The sequence below is a fragment of the Caloenas nicobarica genome, chromosome 1 (assembly GCF_036013445.1).
Source record: "Caloenas nicobarica isolate bCalNic1 chromosome 1, bCalNic1.hap1, whole genome shotgun sequence".
NCBI lineage: Eukaryota > Metazoa > Chordata > Aves > Columbiformes > Columbidae > Caloenas > Caloenas nicobarica.
Window position 1 is genome coordinate 63,609,727 of NC_088245.1, and position 27,535 is coordinate 63,637,261.

Sequence of the window (27,535 nt, forward strand, 5' to 3'; positions counted from 1 at the left end):
TAGAACTGAAGTGTGAGGGAAAGAAAAATGAGAAATACATTACAGGGTAGCTGATGTAGTCAGAAGCAAGATTACGGGGTACCCTTGACTGTGCATTTCAACCCAGCAGCAGCTGTCCAGTGCATCCTTTCTGTGCATTTCCCACCTTTTTGGCTGCCTTTGCCTTGGTCAAGAGCAGGGATTGTTTTCTGTTGTCAGAATTTACTTTGCAGCAACTTATGTGAATCTAATCTGTCAGTGCTAGGGCTAATGTTTTCACTTTCTGCATTCTGTCACCTGTCAGGAAAAGGGACAGAACAACCCCGGTTGCAGCATGAAAGGAAAAAGCTCTGAATGCAGTGTGATAATGCATGGAAGAACGCGTTTGCTTCTAGGAAATGCGTAACTAAAAAAATACAATACTTTTGATATGAGTAAGAAGAACAGGAGAGTACGTAGAATAAATGTGGGTAGCTGAAGTGGTTCAATAGATAACTCATCGGTCTGACATCTGTTAGAAATAACAAACTCCTGCTGTACAAAGCCACTGTGTGATATTTGGCCTGTTGCTCAGTTCTGTACCTGGTCATCTTCACTGACTTCTGTGCATGACCCCTCTTTCTGCCCAAGCTTTCACGTCTGTAGGTTATGTCTACGTCTTGATGTTGTGATCTGCGTACTATCTCCAAAATGCCTGAGCAGGAAGGTAATGTAACTGGTACTCTGTCCATCCTCTTCTGCCTCTTAGATTTTGGTTGATTGGCTGAAGTCCCTCTCTTGGCTGTAAAGAGCAATATTGCCCTGCTTTTACTTGGAATCTGTATGGGTAATTTTGCTGGTCTGGTACTTGGACTGCAGCACCTTTCCCATTGTTTCCTTTCACTGCTCTGATCTCTTTGCATCTTCCATGAAATGTGACTCCTGAGGACTTCTGTAGATTCTGCCTGTTGATCATCTCTTGGGTGCTGTCAACAAGCATGTTGTCTGCTTCCCTTAGCAAAAGTTGGAATTAGCCAAAGCTAATTGCTAGAGAAGCACCTGCAAATGAACATTTTTGCTTTCACCTATATTGCCTTTCACTGTTGTAAACATCTGGTTTGGTTTTGTAATGCTTTCTGCAAAACCATGGCTTTTTGTATACCTATGAAAAGATTGACAGCTATCCATCCATCTTCTGGTATGTAGAGTTTCAGTTCAATAAGATTTTTGGTTTGTTTGGTGGTGGTGGTGGTTGTTTTTTTACTCCAGTCTGGCTTTATATCCTTTATTTCTTACACAGCTTACTAATTACTCACATTCACAGAACTCAGAGCACTCTGTACACTGGCTTCTGGCCTGTGTTGGAGCTGCCTCTCTAGAGCTGTTAAGTAAAGTTGTGGTTGAACCTGGCGACAAAATTGCGTTTCCATTAAAAGTGGAAAGGAAGGGGCTGGGGGTGGAAATGTTCATAGGAAAGCTGAAGAACTCAACAAGAAAATTAATTCTGAAAACTGAGTATTCAAAGGATGTTTGCACATTGAATATAAAACATATGCCTCACTAAAAAATAATAAGGAATTTATGCCTTAGTTACAATTGCTCAAGAAAATAGAAGCTAACAAGCTTTTGTTTCTGTGCTTGTCTGAGGGTAAGAAGACAAAATGTATTTTTTGTGGCAGACTTTTTTTTTTATTCTCGGAGGTTCAATGTGTTTTACATCAAAAGAACTTCAAAACTGACAGCTGTTGCGCAGCCATCATTTCAGGATTCATCAATTTGCTATGAAAGAGGAATGGATTTTTTTTGAAATGTCAAAAGGGATTGACCGGTGCTATGTTGAATTCAGAATATATTTATTCCTGCAAGAGGCAGTACTCAGATTCAGGGGTATCTCCCTGCCTTGATCCATCACTTCCCAGCAACGGTCTTAAAAGGATGACTGTAGAGCATGGGGAACAGTGCCTGCAACCCTGGGCAGGCTACTCTATGTGTAGCTGCCCAGGAGTGGAAAACACAGGGTGAGGCTGGAGGGCAGCGGAGGCAGGTTCTCTCCCTCCACTCAGGGCAGGAAAGTGGGGGATGAGGAGCAAGGCCAAAGCTGCAGAGGGATTCCTGGGCGTGTGTATAAGGTACAGGGGTAGGAAACAAAATGAACAGAAGAAAGAAAAGAGTATTTGTCATTAACCACATCGTTTTCTTCTAATTGTTGTAATTAGTAATAGCTTCGGGAATCTTATCAGCATTCTCAAACATGGTTATAAGGAAAACTTTTCTGTTTGTTCCGGTTGAAAGAAATAATTAACGTAGTAAGCAGTGACTGTATTAAAATGTAAAAATGGCTTGTAGCTAGAATTCTTTCTTAGGTAATCCTAGTTCTTAGCTTCTTCCATCCCCTGTGTGTGAGCATGTATCTTGGATCTAACAGACCCCTGGAAATCACTGTCAAATACTTGAAGTGACTACTTGACTCAGTAGATGTAGAAATATCACTAACAGTATTTTTCTTCTGGCAAAGAGGCTGCAGGAGCTCCTTGGTAGGTTTTCCACACTTTTTGAAAACGCGCTGTATCACAGCAGCTAAAAACATCAGTGATTTTTGTCTTCCCACATAATTTCCTAGTGTGTTATATCTGTCCTTGAAGTGCTGTTTCCCAAAATACAGTTTGTGATTCACTGTGGAAAAACCCTTTTCTTAAGGGTTTGTCTAAACATTGTAAATATTGGAAATCTTTACTGCAAAGAAGTCTAATATCATGATACTGGGGAAAGCTGGGTTTCAGCTAGCAAAAATGGTTGAAAAGTGCAGTTGCGTATTCTTCTATAATGACCATGATTTTTTTTTTTTTTTTTTTGTCTCTACCAACAAAGTACTGATGAAAAGGATAACAACTTAAGTTAGGGAAAAGAGAATAAAGATCTGTGTATTTCAACTTAGCATTGGCAACAAAAGCTGTTTACAAACTGAAATGGGTTGTACAGATCCAGACTGGCCAAAAGCAGTCAGCTCAAACTTAAAAAGGAGAGATTGCGCTTAAATGACTTAATCAGATTTGTTAGCCTTTGTAGACTCTTAATGACTGTTCAGGGAGGCCTTTACCTATTTAAACTTCCAAAATGCGTTGTGTGTCCTCCTTGCCCTGTAGTTCTGTGTATAATATTGCCTACAAACACTTTATCTGTGAGAATTTAATTGAACAGTATTAGCCCATTTGCATGTAAAAAGTTGGTCTTGTGGTTTGAAGTTGCATCCTGGACCTGTAGTTTACTTCAGTTAACAATACAAGTGTAAGCTGCCTGTTTGTTTGCTTGTTTTTCAATTCAGACTGCACACAAAATCAAACAGTATACAAATGCATAGATAGAATGATAGTGGTATCAAAAAAAGTTTTAAAACTCAGCCAGCTTTCTAGTATTGTCTTGAAGGAGTCATCCTCTTTCCTATTCCTACTCTTGGGAGCAATTTAAAATGAGAATCATTGGGGTAGAGGTATGTTTGCCCCAACTGCTGTGATGATTTTTTTTTTTTTTTTCCTAGCTTTCTCTTTTCCTGGGCTATTAAACATATTTTATTCAGAAGCCTTGCTTTTGCCAGTTCTGAGAATTTCAGGAGAGTATTTCGTTCCTTATTACTATATATCTGAAGAATCCACACAGGAGGTCAAATTAATTAATTAAAGAAGATTACCTCTTTGCTCATCTAAAGTATGCTGATTGCAGCAGCGGGCAGATACAGTCACTGCTGAATCTCAAGTTGTTTCAAGCTGTTTACGGGATTCCAGGAAAATGCTAACTCTGCGTATGAGCACTGGGAAGCTTGGCAGTTCTGTAGTGAAATTCAGATTAATTTTTACTAGGCTCCTGACAGATGCTGATCAAACATGTTGGACCAAAACTGGAGTGCCTAAAGTTAGACTAAGTACAGATTTAGGAGTCTTACTAAATGAAGAAATCCTGACGTACATTACCGTCTATCTTCAGCTCCCGTTTAACTTAGTGGGATTTGCATTTGATCAACAGCCTTAAAGGTCAGACATCTTTTAAATAGAAGCACAATCTCAGTTTCAAAGACGAGGAAACTGTAGTTTAGGCTTTTAAGAGTCTTGCAATGTGTGGATATGATCTAAAATAGATCGAGGGAGGGAGACAGCATGGTAAAACCAGTTGGTCTACTTGAGTTCAGACTGGGTTTCCAACCAGATGTGTTAGGGAGCAGGGGGAAGGAGAAACCGTATTTGCTACTTGCTTTCGTCCCAGATTAATTTTTCAAAATGTATTTTACTTATTGCTTTTTGTTTCCTTAGGTGTTTTTACTAGAACATATAGCCTTGTTATGGTCCAAGAAAGCGAAATTCAAATATAATATAAATGACATGAAATACAAAAATATGCATATTTTTGCGAAAATCCCATGTCATCAATTTATCAACAGAGTTCTGTTAGCACATCTGTGTAACATCATGCAAATTCTGTTGACTTCTGTGGTCAGTTTTTATGTTGTCAATAGGTTGCAACATTTCAGAAGTAAATTTAACTCTGCTACGCCTAAGGGAGCAGCAGTTGTATGATGGTGAGTATATACATTGTGTATAAACCATGCCAACTTTAGATGAACTTGGCAGCTTACCAGACCTGTATATGTTTTACTTAGTTGGGCCCTTAGGAGCATTCTCACATATATGAGGTCATATTATATGATACATTTATATACTGTTACGCAATATAATTAAAATTAACTTTTTGTTCTATTTTAGATAGCCATAGAATTATATGTAGATTGACAGGATGTGTCAGTTTGAACCTAATAGCCAACTTTTCAAATATATATTTTCCTTTCACTTTGCTGTGAATTTACGGTATTTCACAAATTGGGAACCCTACAGTGATACAGTAAACAGATGAATTTTTGGAGGATAGTATATGTTATTAAAGACAGTTGTTTTTGGCAAGCAACAAACAAGCTGGAGGAGTTGAAGAACAGAAGCCTCATGACAAGAAGCAGGACAGCAGCAACAAGGAGCGCAGCATCTCGCACCTGGGACCAGGTGACGGTCCATGGGTGCAGGTGGGTGGGTACCAGCTCTGCAGGGAGAGGACTGGGGAGGGATGGTGAGCAGCAAGCTGAGCCATCCATCGCCCACCATCACGGGAACACCAGCAAACTGCATGCTGGGCTGTGTTAGCAAGCGTGTAGCCAGCATGAAAAGGGACTTGTCTGCTCTCTGCTTGTGTGTCTGCCTTGTGGTGGTGTTTACCACGGAGAAGAGGAGACTGAGGAGGAGTCTGCAGGCTCCTGCAACCTAAGGAGAGGGTTGGGCTCTTTTCAGACGTGCACAGCAAAAGGAGAAGAGGCAATGTCACAGATAGCACCAAGTGAATATTGTAAGAGAAAATTCACCATGAGTGGTTATTTAGCCCTGAAACTGGTTGTCCAGAGGTTATGGAGTCTCCATGCTTCAAGACTTTCAAAACTTCCTTTGGCAAGGCCCTCAGCAACCTGATTGAACTTGTATTTTTAACTCTGTGTAAAATGAATGTTTGAACTAGATAACTTCCAGGGATGCCTTCCAACTTTTTTTTCCCTCTCCTGTGATTCTATATCAAGCTGAAAGCAAGATTTAAAGGGTGTTTTTTTGTATAACATTGCACACTTCTTACTGGGAATATGTAAACTGAATGGATTGCATTCTAGATTTCATAAATGTCTCCTCCTGAAATGCCTTTAAAATCTTCGATTTAATGAATTGCATGAATATTCAGCTTAATCTTCTTGTTGTAGATGCTTACAAACTTTGTTGGTTTCTTTGAAAAACAATGTTAGAAGTCAACCTCATAGTTGACCCAGGGGGCCCTTTACAGGCTTGAACATTTGTGTAGCTGCTGATACCCGTCTGCTATTATGGCCACGCTGCTACAGGTCTCTGTTGTAGATGGGCCAACTCTGCGGCGTAGTCTTTCTTTTAGCTATTTTACGATGTAGATGCCATAGGTCAGCTTTGCTGTTGTGATACCTTTTCAATTTAACTCCATGGGATGATTGTATGTTTTGACTTGGTGCTGTTGGCTGGGTAAGGTGTATAGGTGCTCGTTATCAGCCAAAAACGATGTCTGACCAAAGTACTTAATCTTTCTGACAATGAGATTTTATTGGAGCTATTCTGTTTCTGCTGCATGTGCCATTGCTCCTTCTGTATAAAAAGAAATTTTTTTTTTAAGAGAAAAATGTATTTAAAGTCTACTGATGCATTTCTAGTTCATTGTATTTTATGACAGGATCTTCTGTTACGACATTGAGTAACTGGATAATACTTGAGAGCTTTTGTCTCCATGAAAACTAGAGAGTTTTTCATGCAGAATTTAATGGTACATAACCCAAAGCCAGCAACAGCTCCCAGCTTTCCATGCTCATTGTTTATTCTCTTAAGGTAAATCATTTGACTTTGAGTTTGCATTAGTGACAGATTAAGCTGCCAGTGTAAACATTGTAGGATCGAGTATTTTGAAAGATGTGTGTAATTTTGTGAAGGAACTAAGCCCAGAAGTATCCGGAAGCAATGTAATGTTGCATGTGTTCAAGTAGTATTTTGCAATGTTCCTGAGAAAAGGAAGTAAGTATTTAGAAAAGTATTGGTGAAATGGCAACAGTTTATGATTCTTAATTTTTGTTTACTGAGAATAATTCTTGACACATGGAACTTTTCCTGGAATTTACATGAAAAGTTGATCCTGGAAGGAGGAGAGAGACACTTGTGTTACTGTACAGCCAAAAAATGCCATTATTTATAATTGGGTAACCTTTCGATTTACTTTTGACAGTAGAATTTGGCTAGAGTCAAAATGTTTTGGTTTTAAGTCTCTGAGTTTGGGGTCTATTTGTGAAATACTAGACATCTTCAGTTTTTAAAAGAAATAGTAAGTAGTTCTCAGTTTCCTCCAACTTATGTCCATTTATTAAAAATGGAACCTGTAAAATTTAGAGTTTGAAATTGTGATGTTCACCACCATTCTTTAAAACTCTTTTCCTTTCTTAGTCCTCACTGTCAAATTATCATTTTCTTTTTTAACACTGTGGGGATGATGGCACAAATTTGGAACATAGGTCCATCCTGGGGGATGCTAAACCTTTATAAAAAGGAAGTGACCAACCACTGTTCACTTGACAAAACCAGCCTGGGTTATGTGAATCTGCACATACAACCCAGAGAAATAAATTCATAGTGAAGTATAGTATCTGTGGCAGCACTACTGAATGCTGGTTATTTCTTCTCTTAACTTTATTTTTTTTTCCACATGTACACCCTGCAGACTTTTTGGTCAGTTCAGTTCTCCTGTAACTTTAATTTGCAACACGTTATGCACAGAAAACTTGAGGAAAGCTTTTTCTTTTTTTATGTATAAGTATCTTTCCCTTACATAAATCTCCTTTGTGGCATTGAAAATTTATGCAGCTTTGCAGCTTGGCATAGATCTTGCTGGACAGCTAAGCAGAAAATTCTGTTCCCTACTGCTCAGATGTTAGGTTTGTGTGGTCTTTGTTTCTTATTGTCTGTAGAGGTCTAACACATCCTTGATTAACACTGTTATGCTTATGTAGCATGAAACACACTTTCAGATTTTTTAAGATACTTTCTACTAATTTATATGCTGAAGAAATAATTCTAATACTTGGATACAGATGGAAATTTTCTTGTAACAAAAACAAAGGTGATGGAAACAAACTTTAAACAAAAATATACTGATTACATATTTGTATTATAGAGGTTGGCAATGTTTAACTTGGCTACATTAGTGGACAAATTTAATTTTGCCTTTTTTTTTGCTTAAGAAACTTGGTCAGTGAAAAATGAAGTTTTGCTTAAACTTGGTGGAAAATAGAATTAATCTCAGATGTTAAAAAATTATTTCAAAGGATCACTTTTACATGTTTTTCGGTGACTTTGTATCAGGGCAAAGTTAGTTATACTCTAACTGAAACCATTTTTTTATACTGTCTGGTATGAAAGGACAGTGACAGGTGAAGAATGAGCTAGGTAAGCTGTCAGACATTGATAGTAAAAAAAAAAATATTTCAGCTTAATTGTTGCAATAGAAGTGTTTAGCTGTCATTCCAACAGAATGGTAACTTGAGCTGTAGCACAGTAATTCAGCAATTCAGCTGACAACATTTGTTAAAGATTGCTGTCTTGAAAGTGGTTTTGAATTATACTATTTAGTGTGGGTGCTTTGAAACTGCAACTTACGATTTCTTTTATCCACTTACCCATTTAATCTATTAAAAAATTAACTGTTGGTTCAGAAGGTTTAACATGATGAATTGAAATCAATTTCTTTGTGTCCTCCTGAAAAATATGACCAGACAATTTTGTTCGTGTTCCTGGGAAATTTGAATTAGTTTAGAATGCATTTCACTTCATGTTCATTCTGAATTTAGATTTCTGGTTTTGTCTGAGGCTGTTTGTCCTTCACAGGCCTATGAAGAGTACACCAGCAAACTAGATGCTCTACAGCAGAGAGAACAGCAGTTATTGGAATCCATGGGGAATGGAACCGATTTCTCTGTCTCCAGTTCGGCTTCAACAGACACAGTTGCATCATCTTCCTCCTCTAGCCTCTCTGTAGCACCTTCATCCCTTTCGGTTTATCAAAGCCCCGCTGATATGTCACGGAATAACCCTAAGTCTCCACAGAAGCCTATTGTTAGAGTCTTCCTGCCCAACAAGCAAAGGACTGTGGTGAGTCAGTTTCTGTTCACATACTTGTAACCTCTATATTTCCTGTATCTCTCTCCCTCTGTATGCAAAAGTTAATTTAGGAGCTGAAAACATACCTGTGTGGAGGTCAAAGGGGTGGCACAGTCGCTATTTGTGCTTCGCCGTGCTCTGTTTTGATATGTTAAATGGTTTTTTTACAGGATTAACACAAAGGTGTCCATTATAGCAATAATACAGAATACAAAACTTTCAGGAGTTTTACAACAATGAAGATACCTCAAGAAATATTTTTCTCAAATCAGCTTTCTTGGATAAATAGTAATTACTATTTTACAATGGTTAGAAGGGGGCAGGAAGCTCTGTTTCCTGTATTATACAAAATTATTGATTAGTTTAACCAGGTGAGATTGGAGAAAGTGTTTTCCATGTTGTCGAAGTTACTAGCAGCAGTGAAAGCTTTACACCAAGTACCAGCAAAGGAGGGCTGTGCAGAATCGCTTGCGTTTTTATCCTTTTCCTCCCCGGTCACTGTGGTGTTTTGTGTTGGGACCCTGATACTGTCAGGTCCTGTGTAGAGAACTGGCCAGTGGGAGGAACGGAGTTCCTATTAGGAGGAGCAAGAAGCGTTGCCATCAAACTGCTCAAAAACTGGTGTTTGTCAGTTTGGACAATGTTGCAGTGATTCTTGGAGTCATGGAAGAGGACTTTTTGCAGGCTATTCAATTGTCTGTTATAGGCAGGATTTTTTTATCAGTTAAGAGCTGCCTACTGAAGAGCCTTGATATGTGCTTTAGAATAATACGCTGCAAACTGTGATACATTAAATTACTGACAAGCCACTGTGTAGGCTCTATTTTGCAAGGCAGTGCGTACTCCTCATTTAAGAGGGAAGCTGTGGTTCCAGTGAAAGTGGGAAATGAATGGATAACGCTGCCAGTGTCTATGTGAAGTGCTTTTCATAGCAGTCGGTCAGTTATTGACTGTGACTGCCTGTGGAAATTGAGTTGCTGGCACAGAGGAGAAAACATAAACTGAGTAGTGCTAGGTGTTGGGGACATGTCCTCTCCCTTCCCCTGCCACTTGCCTTTCTTCTCTCCCTCCCTACCGAACAAAAGGGATCATAAGATTTATAGTGGGAACAACAGATTAAAAGGCAGTTGTTTTCACCTGATTTTTAAAAAAATATTGCTTAATTGTTAAAGATATCACTAAAGGTTGAAAATAGTATTTGGGTTTTGACCTACAGAATGAGGGTTTAATGTAAATTATGACCCCTGTGCAGATGTACAGTGTTAAGCAAGGTGTTTTTGTTGTCTGCCCGTGAGGTATGATTTGGCATGTAGTACTGCTCGCACTGTGAAATCTGGAGAGAATGTACTGGATTTTGGAGAGACTGGTTTCTTCTTCGTGTGTTCTGTCCCACCCCGTCTGGCTGTTGCAGCTGCAGCCCCTCTGATGGGGCTGTGTCCCACAGGTTGTTTTTGTTTAATTCGTGCAATGGGGCACAGTATATCGCTTCCTGTGTTGTTCTGTGCATTTGCTTTTCTCTCTCTCCTATGTGTTCTCTCATCCTTTAAGCCATATAGTATATATTTCTACTCTTAGTTTTTCTCTCTTCATCTCCACTATTCCTTTTCTGCTCCTTTCCCTCTCCACTTTTTCACCTCCTTGGTCCTTTTGTCAGATGTGTGGTAAGGCTTTTCTCAAGTCTGAGCTCTGTTTTGCTTTTGAAGGAATAATTTTATATAAAGAATAGTTTATAATTATGAAACATACTACATCAAACTTCAAGATGGAATTTTTTATGTTCAAATGTGTGTATTTCACCAAGTTTAAGTCCGTTCTAAATATGCAGATCTGATTACAAGTTAGGAAAAAGAGGCAACTGAATTTCAGTGTAAGTCAGGTGATAGAATTTTGGGCCAGTACAGACCTGTCTTGCCTCATCTGAGATGTGGTTTTGTGCATGTTGCTGGTCCATTTTACCAAAGTAAACAGGTTGTCTTCTACCAATGCATCTTTCACTTCTTAAGTAACAGTAGCAAACCAGCTTGGTATGCTCAAAAGCATGGGTGAGACTCTGCTTTCCTGGACTAATATGTCTTCTCACTTTTATCCCTAAACTTTAGGTTTTTTTGGTGAATGTTGTCATTTTGTGGTATCAGTCATGCTCATTAGGAGCTTGCAGATTTAGCCAGAGAGATTAAGTTCAAGAGTGCCAGTTTCTTTTGCCATGTCTTGGCTAAGGGTTACCTTTCTAGCTTGAGGACATGCTGTCATTTGATGAAGGAATTGTATCACTCAGCAGTAGTACTCAGTGACTGGCAGCAGGATAATAGGAATTTGGGTAATAGGAATTTTTTTCCAGTACTGAATCTAGGCAAATGTGGTTTAACTTGGGTGTAGTCAGGGGGATGCTCTTGCTGCTGTCCCCAGTTCTCTACTGGAGTCTAAACACCATTCGCTTTACCAGTCTAGCCCTGGAGCTTGTTACCAGCTTGCTCAACGTGGGACACTAGGAGTAGAGCTGCAGAAAAATCTGTAGTTTTGTGCTGTGGTAATTTAAAAGAAAAAAAAAATGTTATCAGCAAAAGAGTGGGAGACAGGCTAGTGGTGGAGGGAAGGTGCAACTCCCTTTGGTCTCAAATCTGGTATATGCACTGTGTATGCACTTAAGTAAAGGAACAGATAGATGCCTGTAGATGCAAGGAGGCGTGAGCTGCATGTATGGAGGCACTAGTGGGAAGCTCCAGTTATCATAGGATCATAGAATGTCCTGAGTTGGAAGGGACCCACAAAGATCATCGAGTCCAACTCCTATCCCGGCACAGGACAACCCCACAGTTCACACCATGTGTCTGAGGGTGTTGTCCAATTGTGTCTTGAACACTGTCAGGCTTGGGGCCGTGACACCTGCCTGGGGAGCCTGTTCCAGTGCTCCACCACCCTCTGGGGGAAGAGCCTTTTCCTGATGTCCAACCTAAACCTCCCCTGGCACATCTTCCTGACATTCCCTTGGGTTCTATTGTCGGTCACTAAAGAGAAGAGCTCAGCGCCTGCCCCTCCTCCTCCCGCTGTAAGGAAGCTGTAGCCCCATGAGCTCTCCTCTCAGTCTCTTCTTCTCCAGGCTGAACAAACCCAGTGGCTTTAGCTGCTCCTCATACGGCTTCCCCTCCAAACCCTTCAATAACTTCATAGCCCTCTTCTGGACACTTCCCAGTAGATTGATATCTTTTTTTTTTATACTGTGGTGCCCAGGTTGACAGGATTTGACTTCATATGTTGTACAGTGAGGTGGAAGTCAGCTCCAGTTGTCCTAGGAGAGACCTGGTTTTGGTCGAAATTGTTATTGTAAATAAGCAATTGGAAATATATACTCAGGTCTGGTCATCAGAAACTGCAAATTAATGGTTCAGCTTTGGCTCAGGGAGAGAGCTGATTTCTTTTTATTTCAGTTTTACACACTGCTTGGATCTAGTTGCGTTAGTAAGTTGAACTTTTTTTGAATAGACCTGGTAAATTATCTGTTTTAGAGCTGAGAAATGGCGCATATAGGAACTCCGAGTGTTGGGGTTATTGGCCTTGGAGCTGAAGTTCATTTCTCTGAAACTTGAAACACCGCTCATGTTATTGAGAAAGTCAGGAATTTCTTGCATGGCGACTCTTCATGTAGTTACTCAGTTTTCGGTATTTATTGATCCTACATGTAGTCTGTCGAAAACTAAGGAAATACCAGAAGCAAACCCAACTCAGAAGGAATTGTAGCTTACAGTGCAGTTTTAGCTGCCAGTAGTCAGATAATGGGCTACCAGCCTGGAAAGGACCCAGCACCTTTCATTGAACGCTGAGATTACTTGCTGTAGTAACTTCCTTTGTTCTCTCAATGGATAGAGAAGTGTTGCACACATCTTAGTCTTCCTTCATAACTTCTGGCTTTAAAAACAGACCTGTTATGCCTCACTCGTGCCCTAATGGGCATTTGCTTATGTAGCCATGACGGTAGTTTAGGGTTGTCAAGTACACAGGATAGCTTCCAGTGTGATGGGCTGAAGCAGGAAGGAGATTTCTTGTGAAAATACATGGTACCTACCCTTAGGGCTTCCCCTCTGCCCGAGTCTCCATTTCGTATGGCTGTTAAATTGAGGATAAAATGTAGTATCTTACAACCATGCGTGGAGGTGGGAGAGGAAAGATGCTGTTGAAGTTGCAGTATTGCTACAAGCCTTGCCCTCACCCCAACCAAAACTACTTCCAATTAATATCTACTTCTTTAAGAAATCTTTTTTAATATCACAATAATATTTCCAGTCTCTACCTCCAACTGCAGACCTGCTTCAGGAGAGGAGAAATCTTGTGAAATACTAGGGAGTCTTTGTTTATTTTTATCTGGGAATGCAGTGGCAGTTCTTAAACTGACTTGATTTCAAGTGACTGGAGAATCAACCTCCTTATTGGTCTGATCATACTGTGAAGCAGTCCCAAATACTAAACAGCCTTGTGCTATTTGTTTAGAGCTGTTAAAAATGCAGGAAATGGGGCAGGGGGGAGATGCTTACGTTTTTGACTGGCAACTGCCTTGTTACTTGACAGCTGTCTACTTTTTTTGTTTATTAGTAGTATTGTTTGTGTGTAGGATCAAGCAAATACATCTGAGTTGGCTCCAATTAGAAATATAATGTGAGAAAACTGGAATATAAAGAAATAAGACCAGTTGATCAGTGTAAGTGATTTTGGTGCCTAGGTAGTGTAGCTGATGTCAGGTTTCTTTGTATGTGTCATGATAAAGCAGAGTGTTGGATAAAGTTTTTCCTGATGTAGGAAAAGGTGTGAAGGTTCTTCCTTGAAAGCCTTACCACTGTGTGGTAGATCTTATTGCTGCTGATCAATTAGCAGTTGAAGTCAGCACCTTGATTCAGCCACTGACACAGTAGGGTTAGAAGGTAAATTTTTTTGAAAGCAAAACCAAGTAGCTGGCTTGGTTAGTTGGAGGGGAATCAATGGATAAGTAGTGTCAGAAACAGAAGATTGTTTTCCTGTGCAGCTGTCCTGGGAAGGGATGGAGATAAGTTTCCTTCTCTGAACAACCTCCTAGAAAAAACAACAGATTGTTTGCTGTTCTCTGGGGCGGGGGGAAATGTTTATCCCCTATAATGCAGAGAGATAAATGTCTGAGATATGTATACTTCCTCTTTCCTCAGTGATGTGTTTCAACTGGTAAGTTAAATGTCCTTTGGAGAAGCATTCTGCGTAGATGTGACCAGGATAAGTCTGTGCGGATGGGTTTGTTTTGTTTTGTTCTAGGCCAGAGAGGAGGATGTTGAAATAATGAAAGTGCAAGATGGTAAAAGTCTACCTGAGATGGTCAGTTGTTTTGCAGAACAAACTCATGAGGCTTCTCCAAACTGTGGGTGGGAGAACTTAGGGGAAAAAGTATTTAAAGCTTGTTTGGGTTAGGAATCTAAATGGCTGTGGGGTGGATAGTAACAAAACTGCTAATTAAGGGAGAGCTTTTGGGTGGGAGAGAGTGGTAAGAACTCTGAGCTGGCTGCTGGAAGTCTGAGAGATTATGTTAGATGCTGAGACTTGGTTTTGGTGGGAGTCTTGAATGGGAAGTGGATGATAGTGTGTCAGCAGAAAAGCATAGGTTATATTTGCCAGTGAGATTTCTGAGAGAATGCATGCAGCCAGAGAGAACACATCCTTAGATAATTGTGTTGTGCATTAGGATTTTTGTTTTCCAAATTATATGATTGAAGTTCTCAATAGGATAACTTCAGTTTAATGTAGCAGGCTGAAGACCGTGAAAAAGTTTAAAATGAACTGAAAAAGGGAGTTCCAGGCAATGAGTATAAGCAGCTTTATAGGACAAGATTTCTGAGGGTTGCTTCTGCTTGTATTTTTTTCTTCTTTGAAGTTTTTTGAGGGGATGTTTTTTGAGCACCTGGGTAAAATATCTTTTGCATGTCTTTGGGACTGCCAATTTTAAACTGCTAGGCTTGGCATAAGGAAAAAACCCCATTCCCAATTGAAAAGACTGTTCCAATTTTTGCCTTCCTTTGTAAAATTGGACAAAACAGTTAAAATTATTTAGGAAATTCACCTATTAGATTGCTTGGTTACTGGAGATCTTAAGATGTTGGTAAGACTTTTTAGACAGCTTTCCTGTGACACATCTGTTGTGGCTGGTCCCTTGCAGGAAAGTGTTCTGAGACCTTGAATGGAATAAACATTTCGTGGATGTATCTGGAGTATCTCTCTGTCACAATGAAAGAGTACAAGAACAGGGCAGGCGTGTATGATATTTTCCCCGAGTCATCTTCCAAAATTGAGCTATTTGTCACTTGGGAATTTTGAGTTGAAACATTTTTCTATTTGGAAACCCTCTGTCCATTTTCCATTAAATCCACACTGTGGATACTAGAAATTTGTGTCTTGTGGTGAGGAATTCCGTGGCCACGGTTATATGTGGTGTGAGTAATCATATTCTGTGGTGGTCTTTAAATCTGCCACGTGCTAGCGCTCTATACTGAAGGAAACAAAGGCTTCTGAGAAAAGTCACTTGATACAAGGCCTAGTACAAAACCAGACACCTAAAACTAGTCATAACTACACAGAGGAACAATATTAGGAGATTTCTGATGTTATAGTGAAGTCTATTAGGAACGAAGAGAATGTGGTAGGGGGTTTCTAACTCAAGTACTCGATGAACAAGATCATATAACTTGCTTGTATTAGTAGCCCTGAATGATTTTGGTTACCCAAGAAATCTCTTCCATCCAACTACTTATAGCGTAGGAAGAAACAGTCTGAAAGCAAATGAGCAGTCCTGAATGCTGGTATGCCAGAGCATGCAAAGTCAGAAAAAAATTGGTGTTCAGGTGTAAAAGAGGATGGGCAGCTGAAAGGCACCAGGTGGTGATGGTTCTTGCTGTCAATCTGCATGTAGCCTGTTGCTGTGTGCTGCACACTGCTGGCTCCCAGAGGAGATATTTGCTTCTGGTCTCCTGGCCTTCTTAGTGGAGCGGCTGTGAGAGCAGTGAGGAGACTTCTCCCCCTCTACTCTGCCCTGGTGAGACCGCATCTGGAATATTGTGTCCAGTTCTGGGCCCCTCAGTTCAAGAAGGACAGGGAACTGCTGGAGAGAGTCCGGCGCAGGGCAATGAAGATGATGAAGGGAGTGGAGCATCTCCCTTATGAGGAAAGGCTGAGGGAGCTGGGTCTCTTTAGCTTGGAGGAGACTGAGGGGTGACCTCATTAATGTTTATAAATATGTAAAAGGCGAGTGTCATGAGGATGGAGCCAGGCTCTTCTTGGTGATAACCAATGACAGGACAAGGGGCAATGGGTACAAACTGGAATACAGGAGGTTCCACTTAAATATGAGAAGAAACTTCTTCTCAGTGAGGGTGACAGAACACTGGAACAGGCTGCCCGGGGGGGTTGTGGAGTCTCCTTCTCTGGAGACATGCAAAACCCGCCTGGACACCTTCCTGTGTAACCTCACCTAGGTGTTCCTGCTCCGGTGGGGGGATTGGACTAGATGATCTTTAGAGGTCTCTTCCAATCCCTAACATTCTGTGATTCTGTGACTCTGCTGCTCTGCTCAGGGAGTTTATAGGGGGCCTTCTCACAGCTCTCTTTCTGTGAGCATGAGTAAGAAGGGGATTTGCTCTCTTTGAATTTCATTTTGGTCCATAGTGGTCTGAGCAGTGACAGTGAACTAAACAAACAAACAACAACAAAACAAACACAACAAAACCAAAAAATGAATAGCAGATGCTGTTCCTGCTTGGGGAAAGCTTAATGGCCTCCAGGTGCTTCAGCTGTCTGCAGATTCTGGATAGGATCAAATCATTGTGCATTTTCACCCATGAGGTCTAAAAACTTCCTATGGCAGCTTCTAAAACAGAAGTAATACCTTGGCAAAAAAGGTTTCCCTTTCTTCCATGTTCAGCTATGGAAGATTGTCTTTTTTGGTGGTTGTTTTGCTTTTTTTAAAAGTCTAAGAGTAATTAGAGGTGATTTGTGTAAAAACTCAGCATAAATTTGGGCCTGTAAGGTTCTTTTCCACTTTATTATGTGTTGGTATGCTTCATATAAGTGCCATAGGTATATATGTATTAGAAAGTTAATGAAAGTTCTCAAAATGCAGATGTGAGACTGAGTTTTTTAAATGGAGAATTTGTATTTTTAAGACTCAAAGAAACTAAACAGGATTGTGAATATTGTGCATTAGGACAACTCTTATTTCAGGTTTCTCACTCTTGTCACACCATGGTTAATTAGTACATCTGCCTTTTAATTAGACAAGCAATCATGTGGTCTTCTCTGCAGTCATGAAGACTGGAAGGATCAGATATTTTTACCCTACCTAAATTCTTAGCATAAATTAACCTATCATGCTTGCTCAACTGGGATCCTTCAAATGTTCTGGTTTTAAATCTGGTACTCGATATATTTCTTTTGACTTAAGATTTGCATCTTGCTTTCTGCAGTTTATGCTGTGAGGTTTGTGCCTCAAACTTACAGAGTAGTAAGCCCTGAATTTCTATAAGCATTCTAGCTGTCCTACCAGTTTCACCTGTCGAATATAAGGAAAATGCAGATCAGGGCTGTTCATGCAGCTGAATAAATTGGTTTCTTGCTTTTAATTACACACCTGGCTTAACACGATTAGGTTTTTCTATTCGAAAACAATTAAAAATTCTCATGTCGTATCAAGCATGCAGCAGAAATGTAGTTTGTAGCCTATGCCAAAAGATGTTTGCTGAATATACCTGAATGGTTTGGAATTTTGCGCATCGTATGAACAGACTGGTAGAATAAAGTAAATGGTAGCTTACTTTCAAGTAAAGTTTACTTGATAGTTTTTGGGGGGCTCTTTTGCTTGTTGTTGGGTTTTTTGGTGTTGTTTTTAGGGTTTGTTTTGGTTTTTTGGTGTTGGGTTTTAATATTTGTATCCTCAGGGAGAACTGTTGGCATGCCTATCTTGTTGCTGAAAGGCAAAGTCAAATTAGAGATTAAATTACCAGTTTTCATTTGGAAGAAATTTAACCATGGAAGACCTCTTTTAGACTATCAATAGGAAAACAAAATTTTATTGCATCACAGGAGCTGTACAGTGAAATAGACTTTATAGCTACCATGAATAAGTCCTTCGCGCCTAGGAAAGCCGGAAGAATGTGTCTTACAGAGGTGTTTGTGAAGCAAGGTGAGCAGCGGTGCTACAGCAGCTTGTTCTGGGATCTGGCTTGAGTGGAGTTAATTTTCTTCACAGCAGCTTATATAGTGCTCACATAGGCATCACTCTGCTGGGTTTGAGTGATTGCTTCTGCATCACTAGGAGAATTTTTTCCCTTCTGTTTTTGCTTCACTTATTAAATTGTCTTTATCTCGACCCATGAGTTTTCTTGCTTTTGTCCTTCCAATTCTCTTCCCCCACCCTGCTGAGGGTGGAGCGAGGACACAGCTGGATGGTGCTCAGCTACCTGCTGGGGTTAAGCCACCATGCAGGCTAAACTCAGTGCTGGGTAAATTCAAAGTAGTATGTGTTGAAAGGAGAATAATTTAATCTCCTTCAGTTTTATTGACCCACAGCCTTGGATTGCAAAGTCAAACAATATTGGAAATTTGCTTTATGAAATTGATGCCTTGTCATCTGGAATGCCTTGTGCAACATTGATCGCTGCTTTTTGAGAGTATTCCTCAAGTAAAGAGAGCTTAGTGATTTCTTAAGAGATGGAAAGTCTGTCTATAGAAAGTGACAGAGGAACATATTGTTTGGAGTGTTTCCTTTACCTTATGATATGCTAGGCAGACACTCAATGAAATGGAATGCAGGTCACGAATCTGAAAATAATCACAAGAAATGTTTGAATTCCATGTCTAGTAAGTCATACTTAAACAACACAAGAAGCCGTGAATTTAAGTAAACTGATCAACCAAAGCTTTAATGTTTGTAGAGAATGTGTATACCACTGGGAGATGAAAGCAGCCATTTGTTTTTAGGATCAGTTGCAACAGTTTAGAGAATTCTGACCCTTCTATGGCAGAGTTTCTTGCCCCCTGTATTTAAAGCATTTGGATTGTGATAGTTTGTGACAAGATACTACAGAAGTGGATTCTGGATCTGACCTAGCAGAAAGATTTCTTTAAACTATTTTGTAACTTAAATTTCTAATGTGTTTGAGTTTTGATTTGGAGAGCAGCCAGCTGACTTTTTTAGCACTTGAACAGAAACCTCAAGGTCTTGGGTTTTGATTCTCATATAGTGGCTATGGATATTTTTCTAGATGAGCATTTAAGTCTCAAGTCTAAAGCCATGTTTTCCAAACTTTTTTTTAGTAGTGTGTCACTGTCCACTTTTACAACTCCTGGCATTGGTATTCACCCTAACTAAAATTTTATGATGGTGATCCCACTGTCTGCTATAACCTTATAAATAATCGATGCTCTTCTGGACACGGTTTGGGAGCTGACCTCAAAAATAGTAGTGTGGAGGTTGCTGTTGACTGAGCACAGCACGTTTGATCCAGTGTAGTTTAGTGGTAGGATGTTCTTGAGCAAATATTTCTGTATTGGTATAAATCCATTGTGTCCTACAAATCAGTACCCCTTAGTTGTGAGGTACGAGTAGATGCTGGTAACCCATGTCTTTGCAATTTAAATGGGGTGAATTTGATGGAGTGGGAACAGCTTTGTAAAGTTGGTAAATTCTGTTCAACTTCCCTTGGAAACAAGATTTAGTGCAAAGGAATTGTCTCTCATTTGTCTTATTATACTATTGTGCTTCATTAAGAATGTGTATTCTTAAATGTTTCTTTCTCTTGGAAGTTGATCAAAATGCCTGAAATCCAGAATAGTTTTTTGGGAAAGCCATGTTCTTCATTTTATAGAGGATGTGATGCTCAGTATCATCTTATGTCCTCTTTGCCACAAAGGGGTTTAATTTTATCTGTTAGTGCTGTAAAAATTGGCTGATTGATTCAGTTAAACATTTGTTCTTCATGCCTAAGATGAGAAACTAAATGCGGATCTCATGTTTGGATTTTTACCAGAAAACCTAACATGTCAGAATAGAAAGCTAGTAATTTGGCAAAAAAAGATAGCTTAGCTTATTTCTCTCCCAACAATTGAATTATCTGAGCATGTTGCTGGCATTTAGTGTTATAGGTACCAAGGGGGAAAAAAGTGTGATCTTTCAAGGGATATGTGTTCAGGTAAGTAAATCAGTACTTTGAAGTGATGTTTCAAAATCCATACTACTTGGAATAGTCTTGCTATTGTACCTAGTACTCAACTGTTTAGAATTTTTCTAAAGTTGTAAGGTGTGTGTAACATACATAATACTTGGCTAAACTGAGCTGAACTACAGTGCTAGGCTGAGGAAAAAGCGGAAGCAGCTAACTAGTTTTGAAAGGTACAATAGTGGATATTCAGAGCTGCCCAGCCTCTCCACTTTCAGCCAATACCTTTACATTGATTTTTTTTTTTTTTTTTGAAGTGCTTGTTAGTCTCTTCAGTCTCTTTGTTGCCATATTGGAAACTGCACTGGTGTAAGGAAGCATTTTTAACTTACTGAGACTCCACCAGTTTCTGCTCTGATGTTAGAAAAGTGATGTAAGAGTTATTTAGGGACGTAGCCCTGAATTTCTTACTGTATCGGGAATGACCTGGTTTACAGAAATAAATGATTTATTATGCATTGCTTAAATGCTTGTGGCTGCAGTACTAAATATATATCAGCAATGTTGTTATGAATACTTACGGTCCATAGAAATAGTTTACTGAATAAAAGTAATGAGAAAATTAAGTGTTCTCTTTTAATCTGTTTAGGTAGTAAGACTCTACTGTGAGAGTTTTTTGGAGGCACTGGAATAATTTTCATTTGGTTCCTTGAGACTTCACATTTGCAAAGTTGAGCATGTGTTTTGGTGTCTTTTGAAATCAGTACTTGCCCAATTCAAGATGCACAAGTAAATTACTTTTTAGTGTAAGCTACGTACTGAACACATCTTGCAGTCTGTATTGGCAGCTTCTCTACTATTCTGTAGTTTTGTATAGCCCACGCTCTTTACTTTTGAAAATTGTTTGCTGAGTCAACTGTTCAAATTGTTAGAAAAACCTAAACCTTTTCTGATCTACAAGTCTTTGGTATCTAAGTAACTTAAAAAGAAAACCCTGAACAATTAGAATTTGGGAGTAGATCCCCTGATTTACTAGCATGAACTTCTAGGTGGCAACTGTTGCAAAACATGTTGATTCTTTTAGTTACAAAATAAAGGGATCTTTAACTTTGTCATGATTTGGGTATGAGAAGGAGGTGGGGGGGAAAAAGGTTTTAGAGGGGAATGCTTTGCAGGATGAGATTTCTGCTTTATAGCAGGTGCCGGTAGGGACTGAAGGAGGGGGCTGAAGGGCTGCATGCACAGATGGTGATAGACCGCGCTGTACCAGTCTGGGAAAATGATTAATCAATACTACAGGGATTTATTCTAGTTTTTAGTTCTTTTAATTTAGCCTTCTGTTTCGCTGCTCAGGAGTTCTGTAAGAGAATGTTCTAAATGTGATGCTGATTCAGGATCCTGGTGATTTTAAGAGAAATCAGAACAGTTCTCTGGTTTTTAGCTGGATCTTGTTGCAAATGGCAATGAAGAGAACAAACGTTCTATCCATGTTTCTAATTGCAAATTGCATAAACATTGCTTAGATTTCAATGAAGGGGACTTGGGGAAGTAATACTGAGGAACAGTGAAAGATAAGCAAGCAAGATGCTTAATGGACTTTTTCATAGTCCTGTTGCATTTGTGTAGCTGTTGGCAACTTTCATTCTGATACGTCACAAGTTTTGAGAACTTGCCTTTCTGACCTTAATGATCTCTGAAAAGGAAGCCCGTAACTTCATGAATCTTGTTTTCAGCAGAATTAGAAAGAAAGGAAAATAAAAATCGCCTGAAGTGGCATTATTTACGGAAACGTAATTCAGTAATAGAACTGGGACTTTTTGGTTCCTAATTCAGATCTCTGCTTCATGAGGTACTGGAGGATGTTGTTGTTCTTTATGGAGGATTAGTGCTGGAGGAAGAAAATATCTTTCAGTGGGAGCAAGGTTCCTTTCCTCTTCATCTCGTCTTTAATGTTAGTCACCTTTCCACTGCTTGGCTTTTCCTTCTTGTCCTGCACCCACATCTAGATTATACTGCCTTGGTTTCCTTTAATACTCTGCCTTGAATTTTTCTCCCTGAGCTAGAATCTCTTCCCCCTCTATGTTCAGTCCTAATGCTTCACTTAAGCAGTCCCTTCCCCCTGGTGCTCCATGTCCAAAATGAACCGTCTTTTCTCCTAAACGCAGCATGAAAGGTTCCTATTCAGAATGTGTTTCCATTGCCTCCCCAGCTGTTTCAGCCACTTCTCCCCTACATGGTGGTTCGTGGCATCTTTGTTCCCTGCCCTCTGCCTCATTTAGCTCTTCAGTCTGTCTTCCCTCTGTCTTGCTTAGTTGTTTCTCACCAACCTGCTGATGGTGATCCCCTGTCCCAGTATACACAGGCTTTACCTGCTCAGTTCTTATGTTTGTCCTGCCTTTCTTGTCCCATTTCTCCTTCATGTCCAGTCACTTGCTTACCTCTTCATTCCCCTTTTCCCCCCGCCTCGGTCTGTCTGTCACCCTCTCAGTATTTGAATTTCTTCTTCCACTGTGGATGTAACTGAGGTTGCTGGAAAGGTAGAGGTGAAGTGTCTGGGGGGCTTCTACCTCAATCCAGTGGGAGCTGCACTTAGGGGACAAATAGCCTTGAGCTGAAGAACATTTGCTTGCTCCATTGAAATGGCTCGTGATTGGATCTGACCTATGTGGGAGGTTGGAGCACACCTCTGAAATCCTCAGAGATTTTAGTCAAAATCTTAAAAATATTTACTCTGTATCGGTAAATATATGTGTTGGAGGCAGGGAGAACTTGTCATTTGACACTGAAGGGACAGGCAGGTTCTTTTAAGGATCCTTGGCAGCATGATGATGACACTAAATCATAGTTACAATTAAAGCTTTATTTTCTTAACAAGATATTATGATTAGTATAGCACAGTCTTTATAATTAAAATGGCACAGGATTTCTACAAGCAGAATCAGTATAGTACGATTTATAAGTACCATAATACAGAATTTAAAATGCAACTTAGCTTATACTTTCTAATCACCCAGACCCTCTGCAGATTGGGTCAAATCTTAATACATGGTTTGCCTTATCAGTATAACAATTATAATCTAGACTCTAAATTCCTATAAAAGAATACGAGTCACTCACTCAGTCCTTGGAGGAAGCAGAAGACAGTGGAGGCGTCCCCGGCCACCGAGGGGTCCTGGGTCTCACTGTCCATCAGCAGCTCCAGTCCAGCTTCCCCCCTTAGGACGTATAACCGCTTGATTTTGCAGACAGTGCTATGGGTGCTGCAAGGCCTGTTCTGTGATGGGGCCACCACCACCATCCAGCGGGCCGGGTGTCTGGCACCTTCATGGAGGTCTGGTGCCCAAGGAGCTTGAGGCCAGTGGGAGGGGAAGAAGAAATCTGTTTGTCTGCTTGGTTCCCAGGACCTTCAGTGCCTGATGATGAGGGGAAAGAGAATCAATACATGACCCACTTGGTCACAGAGGATGGCCGCCTGCCTCATAAGATGTCTTTGGTTATGCTAACCATATCACCAGGGGTTGGGAGCAGGGATACCAGTCACAGAACAGCACTATGAACAGTCGGTTTCAGTGTGAACAGTTAGTTTGGTAGAGACTGAAGCAACAGAAGGTTGAGTTTTGCAATGGAAAGTGGTTGATGATAGTGACGATAGTAGGTGCTCCCAGGCTCCCTCTTAATACCAGTGACAGGTATTAGTAACAATTAAGGGTGTTTTATGCTGGAGGAATTACCTATGAGCGTTGGAAAGCCACAGTGTTAACTTCTAGGATGGGACAAAGTTACTTAGATTCATAAAAAGATGCATTAAGAAGTGATGGAATGTGTCAAAGTCACTTAAGGCTGAATGTCAAGATCGTAAAGCAGTATGCTATAGCATGTTTTTTCCAAGGAATTAGTAGAAGTTCTCTTTTCTAAATGTTTGTGTTGATCAGATGAAATGCACAAATATCCCGTAAGAAGCATTTTCATATTAATGGGAGGAATCTTGTGAAGCAGAATATTCCTTTAGTTTGTCTCTTCTGAGACTTCATATGTTTGAGTTCTAGAAATGCAATATATAGTGTAACCTCAAGTGGTGTCCACAAAGCTCCTTGAAATAGGCTGCTACTTTTCACTGTCATCCTTAAGTAGGGCATAGGGCCCCTAAATACCCATGGAAATTTAAGTGCAAGGAGCAAAAACTAGGCTCCGATCCAAAGCCAACCGAAGCTGATTAGGAGACTGCTTTTGGCTACCGAGGGCTCTGGCTTAGCCTCTAGCAAGCTAGAACTGGGTCTCGTGTCTTCAGAGCGACTTTTTTGGTTGGTTACCTCTGTGGGTTTTTCTTTTGATTCATGTTTGAGGTGCTGTTCATGATTACAGGAGATGTCCCAGTGCGTAAATCACCTAAATGTTGCATATTTTCACTGTTTAGTTCTAGAAATAGTAAGTGGGTAATACTCAACACCCTAACTACACTTAATCACCGAATTATGTATTGTTGTGTTTATATGGCTTGACACTATACACTGTTAAATCACAGGTTTACCTAGAGATACTTACTCCTATAAGAGATGCCTATGGCTAGAATAGAGACAAGGGAAATATTGTTACATTGCAGAGCTTGCAGTTCTTTGTTTGGCTAGTTTTAGTGTGCTCCATTCTTCCCATCCTGTTAGATGTTTAAACTTTTTGTATAGTGAAACAGAAGAAAGAAATACGTTTTTCAAATAGGAAATGTCTGTAGAGTTGCAGATGTAGGTTAAAGTGAGAGATGATGCTCTGCTTGACTCAGATGATTGTTTTATTTTGCTTGTTTGCATGCTTATCTTTTGTTTTAGAAATAGAAAATAAAGTGTTTACATTTCATTGTAATGTTTTTTGAGTGCAGTCCAAGTTAGTTCTTTCATTTTAATTCCACTTGGCATGTTGCCCCACTTAATTTTACAGCTTGGCCTGAACTTTTTATAGGTGTACATAGTTAGTAGCTATCAGTGTGCTGTATCTCCATTTTCTTCAAGTTGAGAAGAGTTGGAAAGTCACTTTTGGAGCTGGATGAAGAATTCATTCCAAATGTCAATAGAAACGTAGAGCTTGTTCTCTCTTCTAGCTGAGCTAGGTAGTTTATATACTATTATCCAAGAAAATATTCCACATTACAAAAAATATTCTGAAAAACTCTTACCTAACGTTCTGTGGAGCATCATGAAAAGTGAATTTTAGCACTTGAGGGTCAAAATGTTTGCATCAGTTTGGGGGGACACATTGCAACTTCTTTTAATTAATTTATTTTGTATTTGACCTCTAGGTTCCAGCAAGATGTGGAGTGACAGTCCGAGACAGCCTAAAGAAAGCTCTGATGATGAGAGGTCTTATTCCAGAATGCTGTGCTGTTTACAGAATACAAGATGGGTATGGTTTGTGTGTGATGGTTTTTGCTCTTAGAATCTCTTCTTGGAGTTACCCAGTACGGCCAATTCTATCCAACATTGGGGAGGTTGTTTTCAAAACTCTGAGAGAGATGATACTTTGTACTAAAACAATTTGTGCCATGAGGACATGTCTAAAAAGAATGGCAAACTCCTTTATTTAATCACTTGAAGAACAGGCATAATGCAGAGTAATATGAGCTTATAGACTGCTGGCAAAACACTCAATCAAACTCATGCTAACCAAACAAGTATTAAATAGGTTTCATTAACTTTTTGGTTTTATTTGGCTTGGTTATAGTGCATATAGAGTTCCTGTGAGGGGAAAAAAATAGTTTCTAGCCCTAAAAAGTTTGTAGATTATCTTACTGCACAGAATTAACCATCTCTTCAGAACTCTGTTGGAACAGGTGCTTTCACAAGCACTTTATTTGATCAGAAAGGTGTCTGTCACCTGGGAACTAAGGAATCAGCCACTACTGGAGCTGATTAAGAAAGAGCATTTCATTCATGCGGTTTTTTTTCTGGGGAAGTTGTGCTTTCCTTGGGATGTGCTGAGCTTAATGTCTTGCCTTTAAAGTTTCCTGCAGTTAAGAGACTGGGTAGCAAACCCCCACAGTGCAACTTTCTACCTGATCCCACATCTTCAGCAAGGGACCTTCGAGGGCTCCTGTGCTGCTGCTAATTAAAGGTTTATTTACACTTTAGAGAGAAGAAGCCAATTGGCTGGGACACTGATATTTCCTGGCTCACGGGAGAAGAGTTGCATGTGGAAGTCTTGGAGAATGTGCCACTCACAACACACAATTTTGTATGTACTGGTTTTTATGAAATGTTGAGTGGGGTTAAATCAACTCTGTACTTTCAGATTCACATTGTCAACTTTGAATAATATTTTGTAGCTGTGGGATGTGGTGTGGGTTGCAGAAGAAGTTCTTAATCACAATAGCTTAGGTGAATTAGATAGAATTGTAATTGAAATAAGCGTTAAGAGTACTTGATCACCCTTAACTTCCACGTTTGGATGGAATACACCCTCTAAAATCTATAAATGTAGGGGGTGTAAATCAGCACTGCATTGCAGAGCTGTAGTAATAATCTACTATTTTTGTATTGCTGTATCTATAAAATGTATTCTGGGCCTCCCTGCTGGCTCTGCAGCAGCAATTAACTAATGAACTAACTATTCCCAGAGCAGTGCTGACATCATCAGTGATGCTAGTGCACAAATATGTTTTGACCTGATAAGGCACCAAGTAAATGGAAGCTGCTAAACAGAATCCATCTAATGGTTCCAGCTACATACAAAATCCTAGAAGTAATATTTTTCACATGGAGAAGACCGACCTTTTATTGATATAAAACCCCAAGGTTCTGTTTGCAAGCTACTTAAACTATTTTACTCAAGCAAGCTAGTTTGTCTATGACTAGTTAGACTGAAGTCTAGTAGGCTTAACATATTTTTTTATATCTTTCTTAAACTTTGATTATTACATCTAGTAATACAACTAGAATGTGGTTTTATGCCAAGTATTGCTGATTTTTAAAATGAAACGGAATTATTCCCTCCCCATAATATAGGGATAATATATGTTCACCATTTCACAATTTTTAATGTTTCTGAGTTTCAGTATTCAAAATTACAACCGTGTATGTGACTGTACATAGAAGCCATATACATAAGCCATATCTGTATTTCCAGTCCTGTGAGTGTTGGTCAGAAATGTCATTTGGCTCCTGGAAAAATTAGAAGATAGTCTTTCAGCAGCTTTTGTTTTTATAGGTTGTATCCAATTAAATTCTGAATGTTTGTCTGTAACATGATAATAGTGCACTGTTTTCCTTCAAATTTGTTGCTGTTTTTCTTACTGCTAATGAAGTGAAGCATTAATTCCAATAAATAGTTGAAAGAAAATTTTGGTGCATGAAGACTATTTGAAAATGAGACAATCTTTTATGTAAATCTTTTTGATGTATAAAACTGTAATTCCATCATCAAAAAAGTGGCTTGTAAGTATGTTTGAGGGAGGTGAAAGGAAATATCCTATCTTAGGCTTACAGAAGAACTCTGTTTAATTATGATTGTTTTTGACAATGTAGGTACGAAAAACATTCTTCACGTTAGCATTCTGCGACTTTTGTCGAAAGCTGCTTTTCCAGGGATTCCGGTGCCAGACATGCGGCTACAAATTTCACCAGCGCTGTAGTACAGAAGTGCCACTGATGTGTGTCAATTACGACCAACTTGAGTAAGTAATCACAATTGATTTTAAAG

General features: G+C 39.6%; 1 protein-coding gene across 1 annotated transcript in view; it reads left to right on the forward strand.

Moving 5' to 3' along the window:
• The window catches only part of BRAF (B-Raf proto-oncogene, serine/threonine kinase), a 79,977-nt gene that overhangs the window by 18,461 nt on the left and 33,981 nt on the right, over positions 1–27,535 (forward strand). Inside the window, exons 3-6 of the mRNA XM_065658433.1 lie at positions 8,424–8,687; positions 25,140–25,243; positions 25,969–26,071; positions 27,361–27,509. Coding sequence (XP_065514505.1) covers positions 8,424–8,687; positions 25,140–25,243; positions 25,969–26,071; positions 27,361–27,509 — 620 coding nt within the window. The remainder of the gene's footprint in view (positions 1–8,423; positions 8,688–25,139; positions 25,244–25,968; positions 26,072–27,360; positions 27,510–27,535) is intronic.